General features: G+C 42.9%; 1 protein-coding gene across 1 annotated transcript; it reads left to right on the top strand.

Annotated features, from left to right (window-relative positions):
- The first annotated feature begins 457 nt into the window (after positions 1-457).
- LOC136571896 (high affinity immunoglobulin gamma Fc receptor I-like) lies at positions 458-18,574 on the top strand. The gene is made up of 7 exons (XM_066572513.1): positions 458-644; positions 755-1,009; positions 7,291-7,572; positions 7,709-7,990; positions 12,447-12,518; positions 16,324-16,349; positions 18,436-18,574. Exons 1-7 carry the CDS (start codon positions 458-460, stop codon positions 18,544-18,546), a joined length of 1,215 nt encoding a protein of 404 aa, XP_066428610.1. The 3' UTR covers positions 18,547-18,574.
- The last annotated feature ends 493 nt before the right edge of the window (positions 18,575-19,067 follow it).

The raw sequence follows: 19,067 nt of genomic DNA, 5'->3' as shown, positions 1-19,067 counted from the left end.
GACACATTAGTAGGTGACTATTACAGTTATACAGGTGTGCCCAGATCTGATAGAACACCATACTGATCATCATATTGGCAGGTTCTGTATAACAGCTGTGAAGGGTTATGGGGTCGATGATTTAGCTATAGACCTGGTGGTTTATGGGGTTGGTGATTTAGCTATAGACCTGGTGGTTTATGGGGTTGGTGATTTAGCTATAGACCTGGTGGTTTATGGGGTTGGTGATTTAGCTATAGACCTGGTGGTTTCGGCAGATGATGGCTGTTTCTATGGGGACTGCACATTATGTACATGTTATGGTCCTAATCTGTACTATGAAGATATGAAGAATGTGCAGGTCATTGTGTCTACAAGTCCTCTATATAATACATGATGTCTTATAGGAGCCGCCATCAGACCTGCGGTGACCTTCTCTCCAAACTACAAGAGGATATTTACCACAGAGTCTATAACGATGACCTGTGATGGGGGCTCTACTATAGGAGGGGGGCCGAATTATATATGGTACAAAGACTATTCTAATGTATACAATGGAAAATCCTATACAATACAAAGAGCTAGAATATCACATAGTGGAAGTTACCGATGTCAGACCAGTACTGGAGAAATAAGTGACCCTGCCAGACTGGACGTCAGCAATGGTAAGTAAATCTACCGGGTCATACATATAGACACAAGGTAACACATTGTATCACACAGACTGATAACACATCATATATGTCGCCTCATCTTATATCATTCTGTATTACAGGTTGGGTCATCCTGCAGACCCCGCTATATGTCTATGAAGGAGATGACATAAATATAAGATGTCACCACCGTCTCATATACCTAGAAGAACAGACAAGATTCTACAAAGATAACAGCGTCATTACAGACTGGACAGAGAATGCAGTGCTTCAAATTGGAAATGTAGACGGGACGACTGCCGGGACTTACAGATGTGAGAAACTAATCAATGGTATTCGGTTCTTTCCCAGAGATACAGTTTCTGTATCTGTGGAAGGTAAGTCCAGGATCAGTTATATAAGAATTATCCGGAAGCGTCTGTATACTGATGGAGTCACATTGTCTCCTGACCGGCCATCTGTAATTATTGCTTAGGCCCTATTTACATGGCCGATATTCTCGCATCAGTACTGTCCATGTCCAAGAAGAGCAGAACCTGCACCTAAAAAGAACCAGTTCATTAGTACGCAATGAGTTTTTTACTTGCCCTGATGATCCAAGTTTGAAAAATTGCTACATGTTTAATTTTGTGTGAGTCTTACATGAGAATAGGACATGTAATGTGCATATGGACTGAGTGTCCATGTGTTGTATGATGCAAGTTGTGCCCTAGTGAGATTTGGGTCAAATGCAGCAAATTTGTAGCTGAATTTGGAGACTGGAATTCTACAAACTGAAAGTTCACAATAAATTGAGATACAATACAATGGAGGTCAGAGAAATCCTACAGACTGTGCTTTGGGTTAGCCAGAGCTAAATCAATTGTGGTCAGTTGAGTTCATATTATGTCCATATACAGTCTAACAGTATTGTCAGAGATACTTTGCACCTTTGCAACTTTTAACCATTTTAGTAAAAATGTGTAACTAATAGAGATGAGCGAGCATTGCCCTTAGCGAGTACCTGCCCGCTCGGGAGCAAAGATTCGGCTGCTGGCGGCGGGCGGGGAGAGCGGGGAGGAACGGAGGGGAGATCTCTCTCTCCCTCTCTCCCCCCCCGCTCCCCTCTGCTCACTGCCGCAACTCACCTGTCACCTGCGCCAGCAGCCGAAACTTTTCTTCCGAGCGGGGAGATACTCGCTAAGAACAATGCTCGATTGAGTAAGCTCGCTCATCTCTAGTAACTATATATCAGTGACCAACTTCCCCAGTCCCTCCCAGCTCCACGATCTATTAAAAACTCATTTATCGTATTACACACAAATCATTTCATATCTGTCATAAGTCGGTAGTATACAGGAAAAGCCAAAAATTGGTATACTTTCAAAATATACAGGATCAGGTCTGCTATAGAAGCATAAATGCTCTCTCCTTCACATGTACACCAGCTTCATAATTACTGATGACTGACATCATTTCTTCCATAAGCTACCAGAATGGTTGGATGATTACTAAGTTATAGCTGACAAGATGCCAAAATTACTTAGTTGGAAGGCAGGACTCTGATAAACTATGGTGGACTCTGATAAACTATGGTGGACTCTGATAAACTATGGTGGACTCTGATAAACTATGGTGGGCTCTGATAAATTGGGCTACTAAATTTGTTGGTGCGAATGTAGTAGCCCAGAGTTAGAGTACCTCTGGTTGGTGCTTGTCTACCCCAGTGGGATTGTTTGTGTGCTTTGTATGTGTAGTTATGTTGGTCTATGTCTTGTGTTGGTGTCTGTAATCTTGGTGATATAGAAAGTTGCCAGCAGCACAAATAAACAAACCCACAACTGTGGTTGGATCCCAGAGGTAGATCCACCAGCCACACACAGATCAGACTAATTCCGTATTGAATGCCAAGTAGTTAAAGAAGTATGGCAGCATCCGGGTGCATATAAAAGTAAAAATCTCATTATTCTCCCAATAATAAAGAGTTTTTTACTTTTATATACACCTGGATGCTGCCATACTTCTTTAACTATAATCTTGGGGATGTCGTAGTGTCGGTCTCCCTAGCCCACTCTGTGTGGTGGGATTGTTTGTTAGAGAGGGTGGGGTGGTTTTAGCAGGAAGAAGAGAGATATAGTCGGTAGAGGAGGATGTGTGAGGAGGAGCCCCAGGCCCCTTCTAATGGGACATATCTCCTCTGGGGACTAGAGCTCAGAGGTTGGATCCTGTAGAAATAGTTGGTGGACATTGGTACATACGCCCCTGCTTAACTACATAATGGAGAAATGAGACTGACTCCGCTACGGTCGGTCGGAGAATGAGTCCGTTGTAATCAATCACTTCATGAAGTGGAGACAAGGAACATAGCAAGTAATGAAAGGATGGTATGTGTTTTCCCCTCCATGTTAGGAGTGTTCTCCCGAACGTTCTTCCTTCAGATAACTGAGACTGATGACATCTGAGCTTCGAGAGAGGAGTAACTCCTAATTTCAAATGTGTTGGAGAGGGTGCAGGAGAGAAAATGTTCCAAAGTTGTTTTATTTAAGACTGTTTGTCGTATTTTGTTCTTGGAAAAGTCAAAGTTGGAAACTGGGAGTAAAAGAAAACCATGTGCCTCCGGTTTTAAAACTACACCTTGATTATGGACTCTTTTATTTGACTCGGGTGATTTATCCCTCAGAAGGGGCACTGGCATCACGAAGATATTACATTTACATAATTTTATATCAAACGTTATCATTTATTTTGCCTCTGTGCGCAGCTGTGCCAGGCCGCGTCAGGATATTCCAGAGAGGGACAGTAGAGCCAGCATATGACAGCCATCTTTGTTTCCCCATTGTCTCTCCTTAATTGGTCCGAGCCTGGCTACCACACAAAGCTCTAATTCAGTGTCCAAGTCCCAATCGTTTCCCTTACTGGTAAGCAACCTTGTCTCTCTCCTGGGTGGTGAACTGCTGCTGTCCAAATTCTTCAACGTTTACTCATTCTAGTCTAAAAAAATCTGCACCCCAACCTGTAAATCTTGTTAATTTGAATGATTGGGCCACAGACAAAGGATGTACAAATATTTTATCACTCTCCCAGAAGTCCCAGACAAAGCCAAATCCTAGTTCATGGCTGGTCTTCCTCGTAAAGGAAACAGTGTCCCCTTTCTACTTGCATGAATGCAGAGCCTAAAGTGAAGGGCATTGCAGGCAATGCGATCTACCAAACATCAATGTAGGCCTAAATAACAAGCATCAGCAGCTGCATCTTCCTCTTTTATGTTCTCTCTCTATTCCGGCCTGAAGCCTCTTCCCTGGAAGAACATCAAAGTCGAGGAGAGTCAGCCCATCCTGCCTCTGGAACTCCCTCCTGGATCTGTGCTCCGCACCGTTAAAGGCACAGTGTACCCAGAAATGAACAACCAAAAGTAAAGCAACAAATCAAATGTGATAACACTCCTAAAGAGTAGGGGACACTCTCCTTACAAGATGGAATATTCCGGGGTATAGCACATCCAGCACATCCAATAAATATGGAGTCCAATCTGTTCATTTAGAGGATTCTGGTAGATATTTATGTGATGCTACATCAAAGTAAAAAAAATTGTAATATTTATACATTAATATAAGAGGTAAGCATGATATACAGAACTTCCCCCATGCGATTATATACAGGGAATAGTGAGCAAGAGCAATGAATGGTCCCCAAGTCTCCCCAGCATTCACGGATGAAGGCCATTACTGAGATGACCTAGAAATTAGTGAGGAAGAAACCACAAATCTTCATGCCGCCTGCAAGACTTTTATTCATTTTTATGTCTGGCTGGGGATAAGCTAAGGGGTGCCATACAGGTAAGGGGTAGGATTTAGTATTAATGGACTATGTAGCAGATACAGCAGTGGAGGGGTCCAAGCTCAGCCCAGATGCTTGAAGATGGCCTCTGAATCTGCCATCTACAGTGGCCTCTGTCTGAATGTTGTGTAGGCTTGAGTTTTACTCTGCTAGTGGTTTTATTTGTGTCCTCTGGCACTGGTGGGAATGGTTTTGGGTGTGTTGCTGTTGGAGTACACCTGAGGGCTACTAGGTAGGGGTTTTATTTCCTGCTTGGCTCTGTGCTATTCAATTGTTCTTGCAGTCTTCTTCAGGAAGTGTAGGAGATCATAACTGTGTTCAGTGATGCATTCAAAGATAGGATTCGGTATTTCTCCAAAAGATAAGTTCTGTGTATGATTTATAGTGGAGTGTTCATTGGTATTGTGGTATCTTTATCTCCAGGTTACAGGGATAGTGAGAGCCCCAGGTTCATGTGTGAGTGCGTCCTTATCAGAGCGGTACATTCATCATTTAGGTAGGGACTATTACTTGTTCGTATCCCATAGGGAGAGTTATCATCTCCTTTTGTTCTCTCCTTTCCACTTACTGTTTGCTATCTGCGTTCTGTGTTGTGAACAGTTCCCATGTGTTGATTTCAGGAATACAGTTACCGCATGTTTGTAGAAAACGTGACACTAAACTGCATAGACTGTGTAATGCACTGCAATACTGAAGTATTGTAGTATATTATAACAACAATTAAATGTGGTGAACTTCAAGACCCCTATAGAGATTGAAGTAAGATTAAAAAAAGAGGTGTAAAAAATAGAAGAAAATGTACAAAAAATAAAGATAAATAAGGTAGAACCCCACTTTTCCCTTCCTCCTAATATGTTAAAAAAAACAAAAACGTCACAGCAAATTTGGTATCGCTGCGTTCAGAATGATCAACTTGAAAAAAGTAGTACATTATTTAACCTGTGCAGTGCAAGTTGTGAAAAAGATATGAAAAACATATTAGAGTTTGCATATCTTGCCTCACAAAAAAGCAAAATAGAAAGTGAACAAGAAGTCAGATGGTTCAACAGATGGTGCCATTGAGCAGTACATCTCGTCCTGCAAAAAAACAAAAAAAACCTTGATGGGAAAAAATTATTAGGGGTCATTGAATGCGTCAATAGAAAAGCGTGAAAAAGTAGCAGAAAGCAACTATTTAAATTTAAATGTGGTATTGACTTGCAAAATTAATTTAACATATTCATACCACATGGTGAACATTGTTAAAAATAAATAAAACACATTCCAGAATGGTAGATTTTGTAAATCTCGCATTTAGAAAAAATTGAATAAAAAGCAATCAAAATGCTTTTATGTTCCCAAAAATGACATAAATGAAAACTAGAGTTCATCCCACAAAACCAAGTCCTCACAGAGCTCTCTAGATGGAAAAAAAAAAATGTTATGGCTCTTGGAATGCAGCGCTGAAAATACCAAATCTTTAGAAAATGTGTTTAGTGTATAAAAATAGTAAAACAGAAAAAACTGTATGCTCTCAGGCCGTACACAGAATGGACTGTGTGGGGATGTAGACAGGCATTCTGGTACCTGAAGAGAGAGACAACATCTGTGGGTTTGTCTGGAAGTAACATAAAAGGATCAGTTACTGCCGCACTCAGGGGAAAGCCGGCTGCCAGCCAGAGAGAGAGGCTATAGCAGCATTATCAGGACTGGGAGCCTGTGGTCCAATCTGGACCAGTCATGGGGCATTACAAATGTCTGACAGAGGAGGACGTCCTCTAGAAACACCGGGTGGGGGAATAATCACAGTGGCCCTGTGGGTTGTCAACCATGAGATTGTGTATGTTTCACAAGATGTTTGCTGTATATGAGAAATAAAGCTGGTGGAAGCAAGAGGTTCAAGAGAGCTGAGCCCCTGTAAAAAAAAAATATGTCTGCAACAAAAAACAAGCCCTCATAAGGCTATGTTGATGAAAAAAGTAAAAATGTATGGCTCTAGGAACACGACAATGAAAAGGTAATGAAAAATCAGATGGCCATTAAGACACAAACAGGCTTTGTCAGTAAGGGCTTAAAGGGGTTCTGACATGAATCATTTTTTTATGCTTTAGCAGCCATTGTTCCCTGGTGTGCCTAATGGACCCAGGGAACCCATGGGTTAATGGCTGCTAAAGCATAAAAAGATAACACTTACCTGTTCTCCTGTTGTTGTTGACATCGGGGGGTCATCTCCCGGCAGCATATTAGCACTTTCTGCTTAGGTTAAGCAGCCTGACTAGAGCCACCTGCTTGGTGCACGCTGTGCAGTCACGTGGTGCCGAAGAGCCAATCAGGTGGCTCTAATCAGCAGCGCTGCTTAACCTAAGCAGAAAGTGCTAGTATGCCTCCCGGCAGGCAGTCTTCTTTCTCCAGCAGCCGCGCCGCTCCGGGATCGCGCGCATGCGCAGTGGAGAGGTGCCCTCTGACAGGAGTCAGGACGGCCCGCGTCTCCACTGCGCATGCTCAGCACTCCGGAGTTCAGCCGGACGGACGGGCCGCCCACAGCAAGCACTGCTTGTGACGTGCTTGCTGTGGCGGTCCGTCCGTTGACCTCGGAAGTGCCTGACGGACGGACCAGAGCAGGAAGCGGTCTTTTTGACCGCTCCTGCTCTGCTTTAAAGGCACAGAAGAAGATGCCGGCTGGAGGGGACATGCCTGGCGATCGGGCCAGGCCAGGCAGGGTGAGTACAATTTTTTTTTTTTCATGTCAGAACCCCTTTAAGAAATGTAGATGTTTCTTGTATCAAACGCTGATATGTTGTTGGTAATAGTAATATCCCATTTTTCCTGCCTTTTATTACATTTACGTGTGTTGCTTTTCTAGAGCTGTTCACAATTCCGATAATAGAAGTGACCCGACATCTAGTTTTTACAAAGGAGAACCTGACCGTAAATTGTGAGACACGTCTCCCTCCTGCCAGACAGAACACACAACTACGATTTGCTTTCTACAGAGAAGGACGGATCGTTCAGAACTTTAGTATAAATGATATCTATGAAGTCTACAATGTTCAGCTGGAGCATTCTGGGAAATATTCATGTGAGGTAGAAACTAAAGATGGCCGAGTAAGGAAGAGAAGTGAAGAGCGATTACTCCAGATAGAAGGTGAGGATGGACGCTGGTTATGTCGTCTACATGTGAGATGTTCTTCCTCTACCTGGAGCATGGATGAAGTGAGTTTTGGGGAAAGTATAAAATCCCTCCATATAATATATTTCCCATCTGTCTCTTTCATTTTTAGAGTTTTTCTCTTATCCAAATATTACGGTGACCAGTGATTTAATAGTTGAAGGGGATCCGATGACCCTGACATGTGACACGACTCTTAATCCACACACAGACCCTACAGAAGTGCAGTTTGCTTTCTACAGAGATGGACGGGAGGTTCAGGGATTCATGTCATCTAATAGATATGAGGTTCAGTCTGCTAACCTGGAGGATTCTGGGAATTATACATGTGAAGTGAAAACCTCAATTAACACTTCAATGAGGAGAAGTTGTGGGCTTTATATTAACATACAAGGTAAGGCATGCAATATGTAAGAATTAGTGTATTAGACTTGCACATTGCATGGAATCACCCAGGAGCTTTCACCTTGCGACATGTTCATGAATCAAAAGAAAGGTATTTTGCGGTAACTCTCATGAAACATTGTCGGTCACATGGTCACCCTCCTTCCCCCTTGATAAAATGCATGACAATCAAATCAAATCAATACAATTAATCAAATGATACAAGATCTTGATGCCTGTTGTCAGGCTTATTATCATCATCTGATCTAAAGATATGGGCATGGCCAAGTGGCTTCTAGACATCATGGAGCGCTATGTGTAACTGGTGTGGAGGGTGCCAATTGTATTTATGGGCTTCATAGTAAATACAAAATATTAGGCTTCTGCGTTAGAGGGGTTTTCAAATTAATAAAACACATTAGTGGCAGTGGGGGGCCGAATTACATATAAACAATAACACCAATACCCACCTTGCCACCACCCTGCTGCCGCTCCAGTCTGCTGGCAGTCTATTTATTTAGATTGTGGCAGTCACGTGGTTGCTTACCCATGTGACCACTGCAGCCAGTAATGGGCCCCAATATTGGACATTAACATTAACATCCCATTAGAAGCCCAAGTGACCAGTTTATGGGATGTCAACAGGCTAGAAGACCCAGAGATGTCACATGTTAGATACCAGAGAGCCAAAACAGCATTCCGGCCCTATGGGGAGTATATTGCTAAAATATAGCTTTGGGCAGGGGAGCTCAAAACTATATAAAAAAATAAAGTCAGATAACTCCTTTAGGCAAAGGCATAACTTGAAGCTTTGGGTCCCAATGCAAAACCTGTAACAGGGCCCCCAACTATAATGCTTTATTCATAGTACTGGGCTCTCTATATGGAGAAGAGAGGCCTTATGGGCCCCTAAGGCTCATGGGCCCAGATGCAAACGCCTCCCCTGCATCCCCTATAGTTACACCCATGCCTTTGGGAGCACACTCATACATTCAACTTGGGCACAAGTGATAACAATAGTAGACAAAACAAATACAATATTAATAGCATCACTATATAAACAGAATATGAATGGCGTGATCCAAGATATACAAAATAATGTGCTAAATACTGGAAAAGTCTATAAAAAACCTATTCCCACCAATCCCCCCCCCCCTCCCTCCAGCCACCACACTGCAGGTCCATAAACCCCACATGACAACAGTAGCCAATCACTGGCCTCAGTGATGTACATAACAAAACCACTGAGGCCAATGATTCCTGCACTGGTCATGTGGCTATACGGATACGTCAGTGATGCAGCCATGTAAACAGACAACTGAACAACTTTTGAAATGTGGCTAGTAGAGCTCTATTAGGATTTCCTGCTGCTATAAAGGGAGTACATTTCTGTACAATGTTAAGTTGGAAGTGTCTGTCACATCCACATGATGCCAAGCACCCAGCTGAACATTGTCCATCACACTGCCCCACTGGCTTGCCTTCTTCTCATTCTGGTGCCATCTCTGCCCCAGGTAGAGGATGCACCCGGCTTTCCACTTGATGCCGAAAGTGATACACCAGACGGCCTTCTTCCATTGCTCCAGTTCTGATTTGCCCATTGTATACATTTTTGGTGGTGAACAGGGGCAGCAATGGCACTTTGACTAGTCTGTGATTACACTGCCCCATATAAAGCTAGCAGGAAGTTTATCAGCAGTTTCTCCTGTTGTAAGCCGTTTAGTCATTCATGACCCTTGGCGACCCTAAAGGCTTCCTCCCTCCCTCCATGTTTTTCGGTTTTGCACTGATTATTTCAGTTGTGTGATCTCCACGCCAGTATCAACTCTGACAGTATCAGCCATCGTGTTCTTTGGCGGCCAGGTCTTTTGCCACTGATCCATCCAAGCATTATAGATTTTTCTAGCGACTCTGCTCGCATTACATGGCCAAAATCTGTGAGTCTGAATCTGGTCATCTTCTCCTCCAGTAATATATCGGGTCTTATATGATTTAGGACTTCTCTGTTACTCTCGCTGTCCAGGGCATATCCAGCACCACAGCTCAAACGCATCAATCCTCTTTCCATCAACGTTTTTCACAGTTCAGCTTTCACATCCATACATGGCTCTGGGGGAAACAGTGGTTTGCACTATCCTGTGTTTAGTTTCTATGCCGAAATCCATCGATTTTGTCCATATTTAGCATAGCACTTAACCCCAATGCTATCCTACATTTTATCTCTGGCATAGATTCTCCAGCCTGGTCAATTTTCGAACCAAGGAAGATAATATTAATAATAATTAGAGATGAGCGAGCCTACTCGGCCACGCCCCTTTTTCGCCCGAATACCGTGATTTTCGAGTACTTCCGTACTCGGGCGAAAAGATTCGGGGGGCGCCGTGGGTGAGTGGGGGGCTGCAGCGGGGAGTGGGGGGGGGAGAGGGAGAGAGAGAGGGCTCCCCCTGTTCCCCGCTGCTACCCTCGCTCCGCCACACCTCCACCCGCCCAACGGCGCCCCCCGAATCTTTTCACCCGAGTACTGAAGTACTCGAAAATCGCGGTGCTCGATCGAGTAATTACTCGAAACGAGTAGGTTCGCTCATCTCTAATAATAATCTTTATTTGGCGTCAACTTATTCCGCAGTGCTTTCAAGCACTGGGGAACATAAACAATGCAACAATTTCATATGTCACACAGTAGTTTCGAAACAAACTGGGTGGGAGTGAAACGGGAGGTTCGGGGACCGGAGATGAGGCACGGGGAATACCAACAGTACGATAATTACATGTGGTATTCAGTTATTAGGAAACAAACAGTGAGAGGGTGATAAGGAGGTACAGGGCAGAAGGTACATATACAACCGGCAAAGTGGAAAGTGTGGGGAGCCAAAGGGAGGGGCAGGGGGCATGTTGTGGATGGGGATTAGATCAGGAGATTTGGTATGCTTCTCTGAAGAAGGGTGTTTTTAAGGCACAACTGAAGTTTTGTGCATCGGAGATGGTCTAGATGTTTTGGTGTAGAGCATCCCAAAGGACCAGTGCTGCTCTGCAGATCAATGTACTCCCCACACATCAATGATCTTTGTACCCAGTTTGGTAGGTACTAACCATTGTATATAGGGAACACCCCACAAGACTGGCTCTTCTCTAGATGCTCAGTCATATCACAATTTGGTCCTTGTCACAGCTGCTCAGATCTTTACACTTGTTCTAACTTTTTGTTTCCAACATAAGAACTTTAGGAACTCTTCACTTACTACCTGATATATCCAATTCCTTGACAGTGGCCCATTGTCACCAGATAATTCATGTTTCACTTTACCTCTCAGTGGTTTTAATGGTATGGCTCATAGGTGTACTATTAGTACAATGGAGGGCAGTACCAACATACACTGGCATATCATTTAACTAGAGTGACATGGGTAAGTGCTATAATGGCTTGGTATGCCAGACCAATATTATTTTTAAGAGGAAATAACATGTCATTCATCCGGCAGTGTAAAAAAAAAAGTCAGAAATTTCCGATACAAGCTAACCATAGTCTATCATCTTGTCCTGGTCACTTTTGATGTATTATGTCTCTCCATAGGGACAAATGGGTCAAATAATTCTTCTGTAACGATCATACTATCTGTAAGTTTGGGACTGTTACTATTCTTCATGATCATCTTTATATTATTGTACATATGCTATCAACACCGATCGTCCACTTATAACTCCCAACCACCAACCAGCAATCAACCAGGTAATAGAAAATTCCACCATTTTTTTATCCATTTTTTGATTCCTGAAATATTTATTATAATGAATGGTTTTTAATAACAAAGTCCACAGGCTTGAAGTTGACATGACCATCTCTTAGATGTACAAGCATTGAGTATTCTATATCACACTAAATCGTCATCAGCTGTAATACATCCAAGAAAATACGAAATCACACGTGACTTTTTACCGACACATCAAAAAAGTGTTCATATTTATTTTCATAACATTCATTATGATACAGAAGGCCAAGAACAGTCAATAATGCGTCCAAGTTGAGAAGATTTCTTAATGCAAAATATTATCTAAAAGTCAGCCAGAATATAGCCCCAAGATGTTATCTAATGTCTTTGACCAGATTAGATTAGAGAGGGATTGGATGACCCACCAATAGAGATGAGCGAGTAGTGTCTTAGCCGAGTATCCTCCCGCTCGTCTCTAAAGATTCGGGGGGGGGGGGGGGGGCGGCGGCGGGCGGGGAGAGCGGGGAGGAACGGAGGGGAGATCTCTCTCTCCCTCTCTCCCCCCCGCTCACCCAGCTCACCGCCACAACTCACCTGTCACCTGCGCCGGCAGCTGAATCTTTAGAGACGAGCGGGGAGATATTCGGCTAAGGCACTACTCGCTCGAGTAATGTGCCTTAGCTAGTATACTCGCTCATCTCTACCCACCAACCAATTGTTATCTCTCAGTTGTTACTTATTGAGCTTTTTCTTTTTCAGCTTCTGACAATGAACACTCCCCTGAAGGTGAAGTTAATTATGCAGCCTTTGATATGACTAGTCGGCCACAAAGTAAGTTTTTGTTCAACCCATCGTTATCAATATACCTCCATTATCCACCATGTGGATATATTTCATGAGGTCAATATCTCCTAAATGTGTCCATATGAGTGTAGGAAGTGAATAGAGGCTTCACCATATTCTTCTATGTCCAGTTATATCACAGAACTCTTGGACATGGCTTAAGCTTTGTTACAGAACTCTCCCACTAAGTAGATTTAGTGTGCACAGTAAATATCTGCTCACGCTCACTTGACTGTTTCAACATTTTCTGTAGTGTCATTGTCATGACTGGAGTCCGGGCAGGTGGAAGTCCTTAGTCCTACCCGCAACCCCTGTCTCTACCTCCTTGTCCTCCTAGGCTAGGCCCTAGGGCGACAACTGGGCGACAGTCTCTAGGCTCACTAGGGATGCCGGGCAGGAGTCAGACTCACAGACAAATACAGGAAAACAAACACAAAGCAGGTCAGGTAATCCGGGTCGGAGGCAGGAGAGAACATGGTACAAGTGGTCAGGTGAAGTCAAGCCAGGTCCAAAGCAAGTGAGCACAAAAAGGACATCAATTCAGGGTATGCGGGTGTAGCTGGAGACCAAACATACACTGGCAAAGTCTGAAGGGAACTGAGCAGTTTATATGCTGTCACAACTCCCGCCCCAGCAGCTGATTGGGGCGGGAAGCCTGACAGCAGCAGGACCCAATCACTGGACACAGGAAGAAACAGCCCCCGGCGCCTGCTAAAGACAGGCAGAGACAGAGCAAGCATGCCCAGGTGTCATGGCAATGTGGACGCGGTGCGGAACGGCACCTGCTGCGTCCCCAGCACCCTGGCTACCTAGGCGACCGCTCCCTGAGCATGGAGGCGCATGCTCGGAGCCAGTATCCAGGATTATGGCAGCCAGGGGAGGTCAAAAAGTCCGGGGATCCCCTGCGCTGCACCCTTGCAGCCGGAGGAATAGGACTAGCGGTGCGGGCACGGAAACCCCGAGAGCCGCCGGTCCTGACAGTCATCATAGGGAATGTGAAAGACTTCTCCAATTTCCTATTCTCTTTATTCCATAATATTGTCACCAACCAATGTAACATGGATTTATATTTATCTCCCTTGAACTGTGAATAAACACTAAAGCTGCTCTGCATCGGCTTATTTTACAGTGGTAATGTACAGTGTGTATGTGTGTGTATATATATATATATATATATATATATATATATATATATATATATATATATATATATATATATATATATATATATATATATATATATATATATATATATATATATATATATATATATATATATATAATATACACAGTAGAACCACAACTAATGTCATTAATCCATCCGGAAGCAATGGACTTTAGTAGAAATCAATGTTAGTTGAGGACATCATTTCTATAGGAATTAATGTAAATCCAATTAATTGGTTCTAGATGTTCCAAAAAACACACCAAACCCCATTTAATATAGAATAACTCTGGTCTTTAATACCAAAAACAATAACAATACTGAATGAATATAAAACACAACTGTAAAGAATAAATTAACATTGCAGGGACATCATTATATCAGTACGTATCACTGTGTTATCTGTGGTTTGACATAGGACTGCAGGGACATCAATATAGCAGTATGTATCACTGTGTTGTCTGTGGTTTGATATAGGACTGCAGGGACATCATTAGCAGTATGTATTATTGTGTTATCTGTGGTTTAACATAGGACTGCAGGGACATCATTAGCAGTAGGTATCACTGTGTTATCTGTGCTTTGACACAGGACTGCAGTATTTATTTGCAAACGTTTCTTTACTGTACTCATCTGTACAGTACTTACATTTTGCAGTACAGTGGGGATTCAGGAGGCAGGCAGCGTTCAGCCGGCACTTTGGGGATTCAGCTGCTGTACTGTGTCAGGAGGCAGGCAGACACAGCAACGTTCAGCCGGCACTGTGCACTGTGGAGAGGGGAGGGGGAGGAGTAGGCGCACGCTCAGAGGCGTAACTTCAAGCTTCTGGGCCCCAATGCAAAACCTGTAACAGGGCCACCAACTATAATGCTTTATTTATAGTACTGGGCTCCCTATATGGAGAAGAGAGGCCTTATGGGCCCCCTAAGGCTCCTGGGCCCGGGTGCAACCGCATCCCCTGCATCCCCTATAGTTACGCCCTTGCGCACGCTGATGCAGGAGAAGCAGTAAGTGACCAGCATCAGCTGCGCGCCGGCTCACTGAGCGGCACCCGGGGTCATGCAGCTGTCAGCGCCCTTATCTGAGGAATGCCACTTTATTTGATGGACCGCCGCTGCCCTGACTCATCGACTTTAGTTGAAAACAGCTTTACTTAACCCCTTCATGACATGGCCTATTTTGGCGTTGAGGACCAAGCGATTTTTTTGGTATTTTTCCATCTCCATTTTTCAAAAGCCATGACTTTTTTATTTTTCCGTGGACGCGGCCGTATAAGGGCTTGTTTTTTGCGTGGCGAACTGTAGTTTTTATCGATGCCAATTTTGGGTACATAGACTATATTGTAAATTTTATTTTTTTTTTTAATGACAGCAGAGAGAGAAAATGCATCAATTCTGCCATAGATTTTTTTTTTTTTTTTTTTACACCGTTAATCATGCAGCATAAATGAGACTTTCCATTTTTTTTCTGCAGACCGGTACGGTTACAACGATACCAAAATTCTAACATTTTTTTTAGGTTTTCCCACTTTTCTGCAATAAAAACCCTTTTTTTTGGAAATCTTTTTTCTATTCTAAATTGCTGCATTCAAAGTCACGTAACTTTTTTATTTTTTGATGTACAGAGCTCTATGAGGGCTTATTTTTTGTGAGACGAGCTGTAGATTTTATTGGTACCATTTTGGCGTACATAAGATTTTTTTGATCACTTTTATTGCGTTTTTAGTGAGGCAAAATGCTAAAAATGAGCATTTTGCCTCAGTTTTTTAGCTTTTTTTTTAGCGTTTTTTTCGGTGCACAGTCAAAAGCATGTGCAACTTATTGTACGCATCGTTACGGACGCGACAATACCAAATATGTGGGGTTTTATTTTTTTTTTACCTTTTTTTATGCTAATCTGAGAAAAAGCATAAAAAATGGGTTTTTTACTCTTTTTTTTTTACATTTTTTAAATCTTTTTTTACACTGTTTGTGTCCCTCTGAGGGACTTTAATCACTGCCCTGATGATCGCTGTCATAAGGCATGGCAGAGCTACTGCTCTCCCATGCCTTATCGCTCATACAGCGCTCTCAGGCATAGGCAATACAGGACGCCAGTGTCTGGCGTCCTGTTGCCATGGTGACAGGCCGGGCTCTCGCGATGACATCGCGAGTTCCGGCCGGAGACACAGAGGGAGCCGCGCTCCCGCTGTGAACTCTTCCCCTGCCGCGATCTACTTAGATCGCGGCAGGGAAGGGGTTAAAAGTGGCGGGCGCATCTCCGATGTCCCCCCGCTGCTGCAGCGAGACGCCGGCTGTGACTGACAGCCGGCTCCCGCTGCGGGATAGCGCTGGATCATATGTGATCCCGCGCTATCTCCAGGACGTAAGTTTACGCCCTGTTGCGGGAAGTACCCCTCTCCCAGGACGTAAATTTACGCCCTGCAGCGGGAATGGGTTAAGAGCAATGCTACTCAAGGGTTTACGGTGTGTGTGTATGTGTGTGTGTGTGTGTGTGTGTGTGTGTGTGTGTGTGTGTGTGTGTGTATATGTATGTATATATATATATGCACTCTTATGTATAATGAGTATGTCTCAGTTGACTTAAAGGCCTACATTCTTATAAAAGTTTTCATTGTCTATTTTGTAGGTCTGATGCCAAAAGACAATGGATCTGTAAGTAGTACAAACAACTGAACCTGAAAATCATCTATATTGAGTATTCTAAATCGCTTAAAGGTGTTTTCCAGGATTAAAACAAATATTTCTGTAATGGGCAAGGAATGAAGAAAAATAGAAAAAATAAGGCATACTTCCCTCCCCAGACGGCCTCATGGTACAGTGGTATGAGCATTATATAGACGACCTTCTCTTTATCTAGGATATCATCAAGGGATCTGATTTTACTTCGGAGATTTCTCCTTTTTCAAATTTTATTTTAAAAAACTATTTAAAGTTCGGTTTCAAAATTGTATCACATGGATCTTTCACCCTATTTTTAGATGTACAGGGATATTCTATCAGGATGGGTTACAACTGCACTTTATAGAAAACTTACAAGTGGGAATACTCTTCTTCATGTGAGTATTTGCCACCTGCGTTATATCATTAGGAACCTACCGTTAGGGGATTATGCTAGAGCCCAATGCTTATGCTAATCTACGCCCTCCTATAAAGCAGAGTGCAAGCTGATTGATCATAGGTTGAAACAGCGTGGCTACAGCACTGACCCTATTAATAGGGCCAAGGTGGTAGCCAGTGCTAGAACTAGGGAACAATATTTGGGTGCTGCCCATCAGTTTAGGGATAGTGCCCAAATGATTATATTTACTACTCCCTTTAACCCCTTTAGTGGCACACCCGGAAAATCTCCAAGGCTTTCTGCACTGACCATGCAGTTAAACCCTGGAAGATTTCCGTGGACAGCTCCAGTGCTGAAATGTGCAGAGCACTGAGCTGTCATCTGAAATCTTCTGGGGTATTTATTTTTATTTTCCAAAATTGTTATAATGCATTCTTTCATTACAAGAAAAATGTTGCAATGTGATTGTTGCATTCTTTAATAAATACTTGCGAGATTAAATTGCATTGTTGACTCATTTAAAAACCCTGCCCTGTGAGGTATGACATGGTAATAATAAACCTGATACTGAAGGGGTTAATATTCAGTATAATGAAATTATTTCTGTTTTTGAAAGGCGTCTCCCCATTCTGTTTCAAGATGAAACCTTGTCTAATATTTTACAAGAGGGTGTGAGGTTTACACAAGTCCTTTACATCATGACTTGCAATATTTGTAATAAGAACTATGTAGATTGTACTACACGTAAGTTAAAAATCTGGGTCTCCAATCATATAATAGCTTTTGAACCTTCAACCACAGTCGACCTTAGCATATCGGGTGTTTCGAGACATTTTTGTATATACACAACTGGGTATGAGATCTTTACAAGTGCAGGATATAGAACATGTCAAGAAACCAGTAAGGGGAGGAGATTGGGCAAAAGCTCCTATGCATGAAGCTGATTGGATCCTGACTTTAGGAATGCCAGTACCAAAGTAATTACATTATTATCATACTGATTTTTTTTATATATTTCTGTTTGTTGTTTAATTTATTATTTATGCTAATTATAGTTTAAAGTATTTCCTTGAGTTTATTATAATTTAGATTGTATGTGTTTGCTGCTATGTATCTACACTGTTTGTAAAAAAAGATCCAGTCTCTAGAAGGAGTTGTTGTTTTGCTGCAAAACTCTGCATGAAGCTCCATCTCAGACGGATATGCAAATGATTAGAGTTGTGGCGTGATCAGATGAACGGGTTTGCCACCTGAAAGTGGTTCCACCCTTGGCCTATAAAAAGGCTCTCCAAGGCTACTTGTATGTGTTGGACCTCTTTTTCCATTGGTGTAGAGATTGTTGACCACTAGATATACATCTATGATAAAATCAAAGAGATTTCTCCCAGTCTGAGATGGGTGCATTAGTAAAATGTGAGAAACTGGATGGTTGTATCGCTGAATATCCCAACACCTGGGGCAATCTGACCAGACAGGAGGTGTTGCGACCAGTAGATGCATGAGGGGATGGACCCAACACACGACCGGTAGAGAGGATTGTCCGGTCCTCCAACAAGCACGAACAGCTCCAATGGTTTTGTTGTGCAATGAAAATTTCTATCTCTTTATATCCATGTTTCTATTCTCAAAGACCTCTGCTTACTTCGAATGTTTAATAAACGTATTTTATTTTTCCCTTAGAATGTTGTATATACTGAAGTAAATTCCAAGGCCAACGGACAAGTCAAGGATGCTCAAGAAACGTCTGACACCTCAAACAACATTTATCAAAATATTGGCTCCCGCAGATGAAATAATCGGACTGTGACTACCAAGAATAAAATGCACTAGAATAAACTCTAAATTCTATATAATGATGTACAGGGTATCATTGGTCAATACTAGAGATGAGCGAACGTACTCGTCCGAGCTTGATACTCGCTCGAGTATTAGCGTGTTCGAGATGCTCGTTACTAGAGGCGAGCACCACGCGGTGTTCGAGTTACTTTCACTTTCATCTCTGAGACGTTAGTGCGCTTTTCTGGCCAATAGAAAGACAGGGAAGGCATTACAACTTCCCCCTGTGACTTCCAGCCCTATCCCACCCCCCTGCAGTGAGTGGCTGGGGAGATCAGGTGTCACCCCCCAGTATTTAAATCTGCCCCTCCCGCGGCTCGCCACAGATGCATTCTTACATAGATCAGGGAAAGTGCTGTCTTGCTGTAGCTGTTATAGGGAGAGTGTTAGGAGTTATTTTAGACTTGAAGAACCCCAACGGTCCTTCTTAGGGCCACATCTGACCGTGTGCAGTACTGTTGAGGCTGCTTTTAGCA

Source organism: Eleutherodactylus coqui, chromosome 6 (assembly GCF_035609145.1).
Source record: "Eleutherodactylus coqui strain aEleCoq1 chromosome 6, aEleCoq1.hap1, whole genome shotgun sequence".
NCBI classification, from domain to species: Eukaryota; Metazoa; Chordata; class Amphibia; order Anura; family Eleutherodactylidae; genus Eleutherodactylus; species Eleutherodactylus coqui.
This window is presented reverse-complemented; position numbering and strand designations above follow the sequence as displayed.

Excerpts from the sequence above, each read along its gene's own strand:
- LOC136571896 (XM_066572513.1), top strand. The coding sequence starts at position 458 with ATGACCTGTGATGGGGGCTCTACTATAGGAGGGGGGCCGAATTATATA. Across the intron at positions 7,991-12,446 it reads GCTTTATATTAACATACAAG|CTTCTGACAATGAACACTCC; the intron begins GTAAGGCATGCA and ends TTTCTTTTTCAG. Across the intron at positions 12,519-16,323 it reads TATGACTAGTCGGCCACAAA|GTCTGATGCCAAAAGACAAT; the intron begins GTAAGTTTTTGT and ends TCTATTTTGTAG.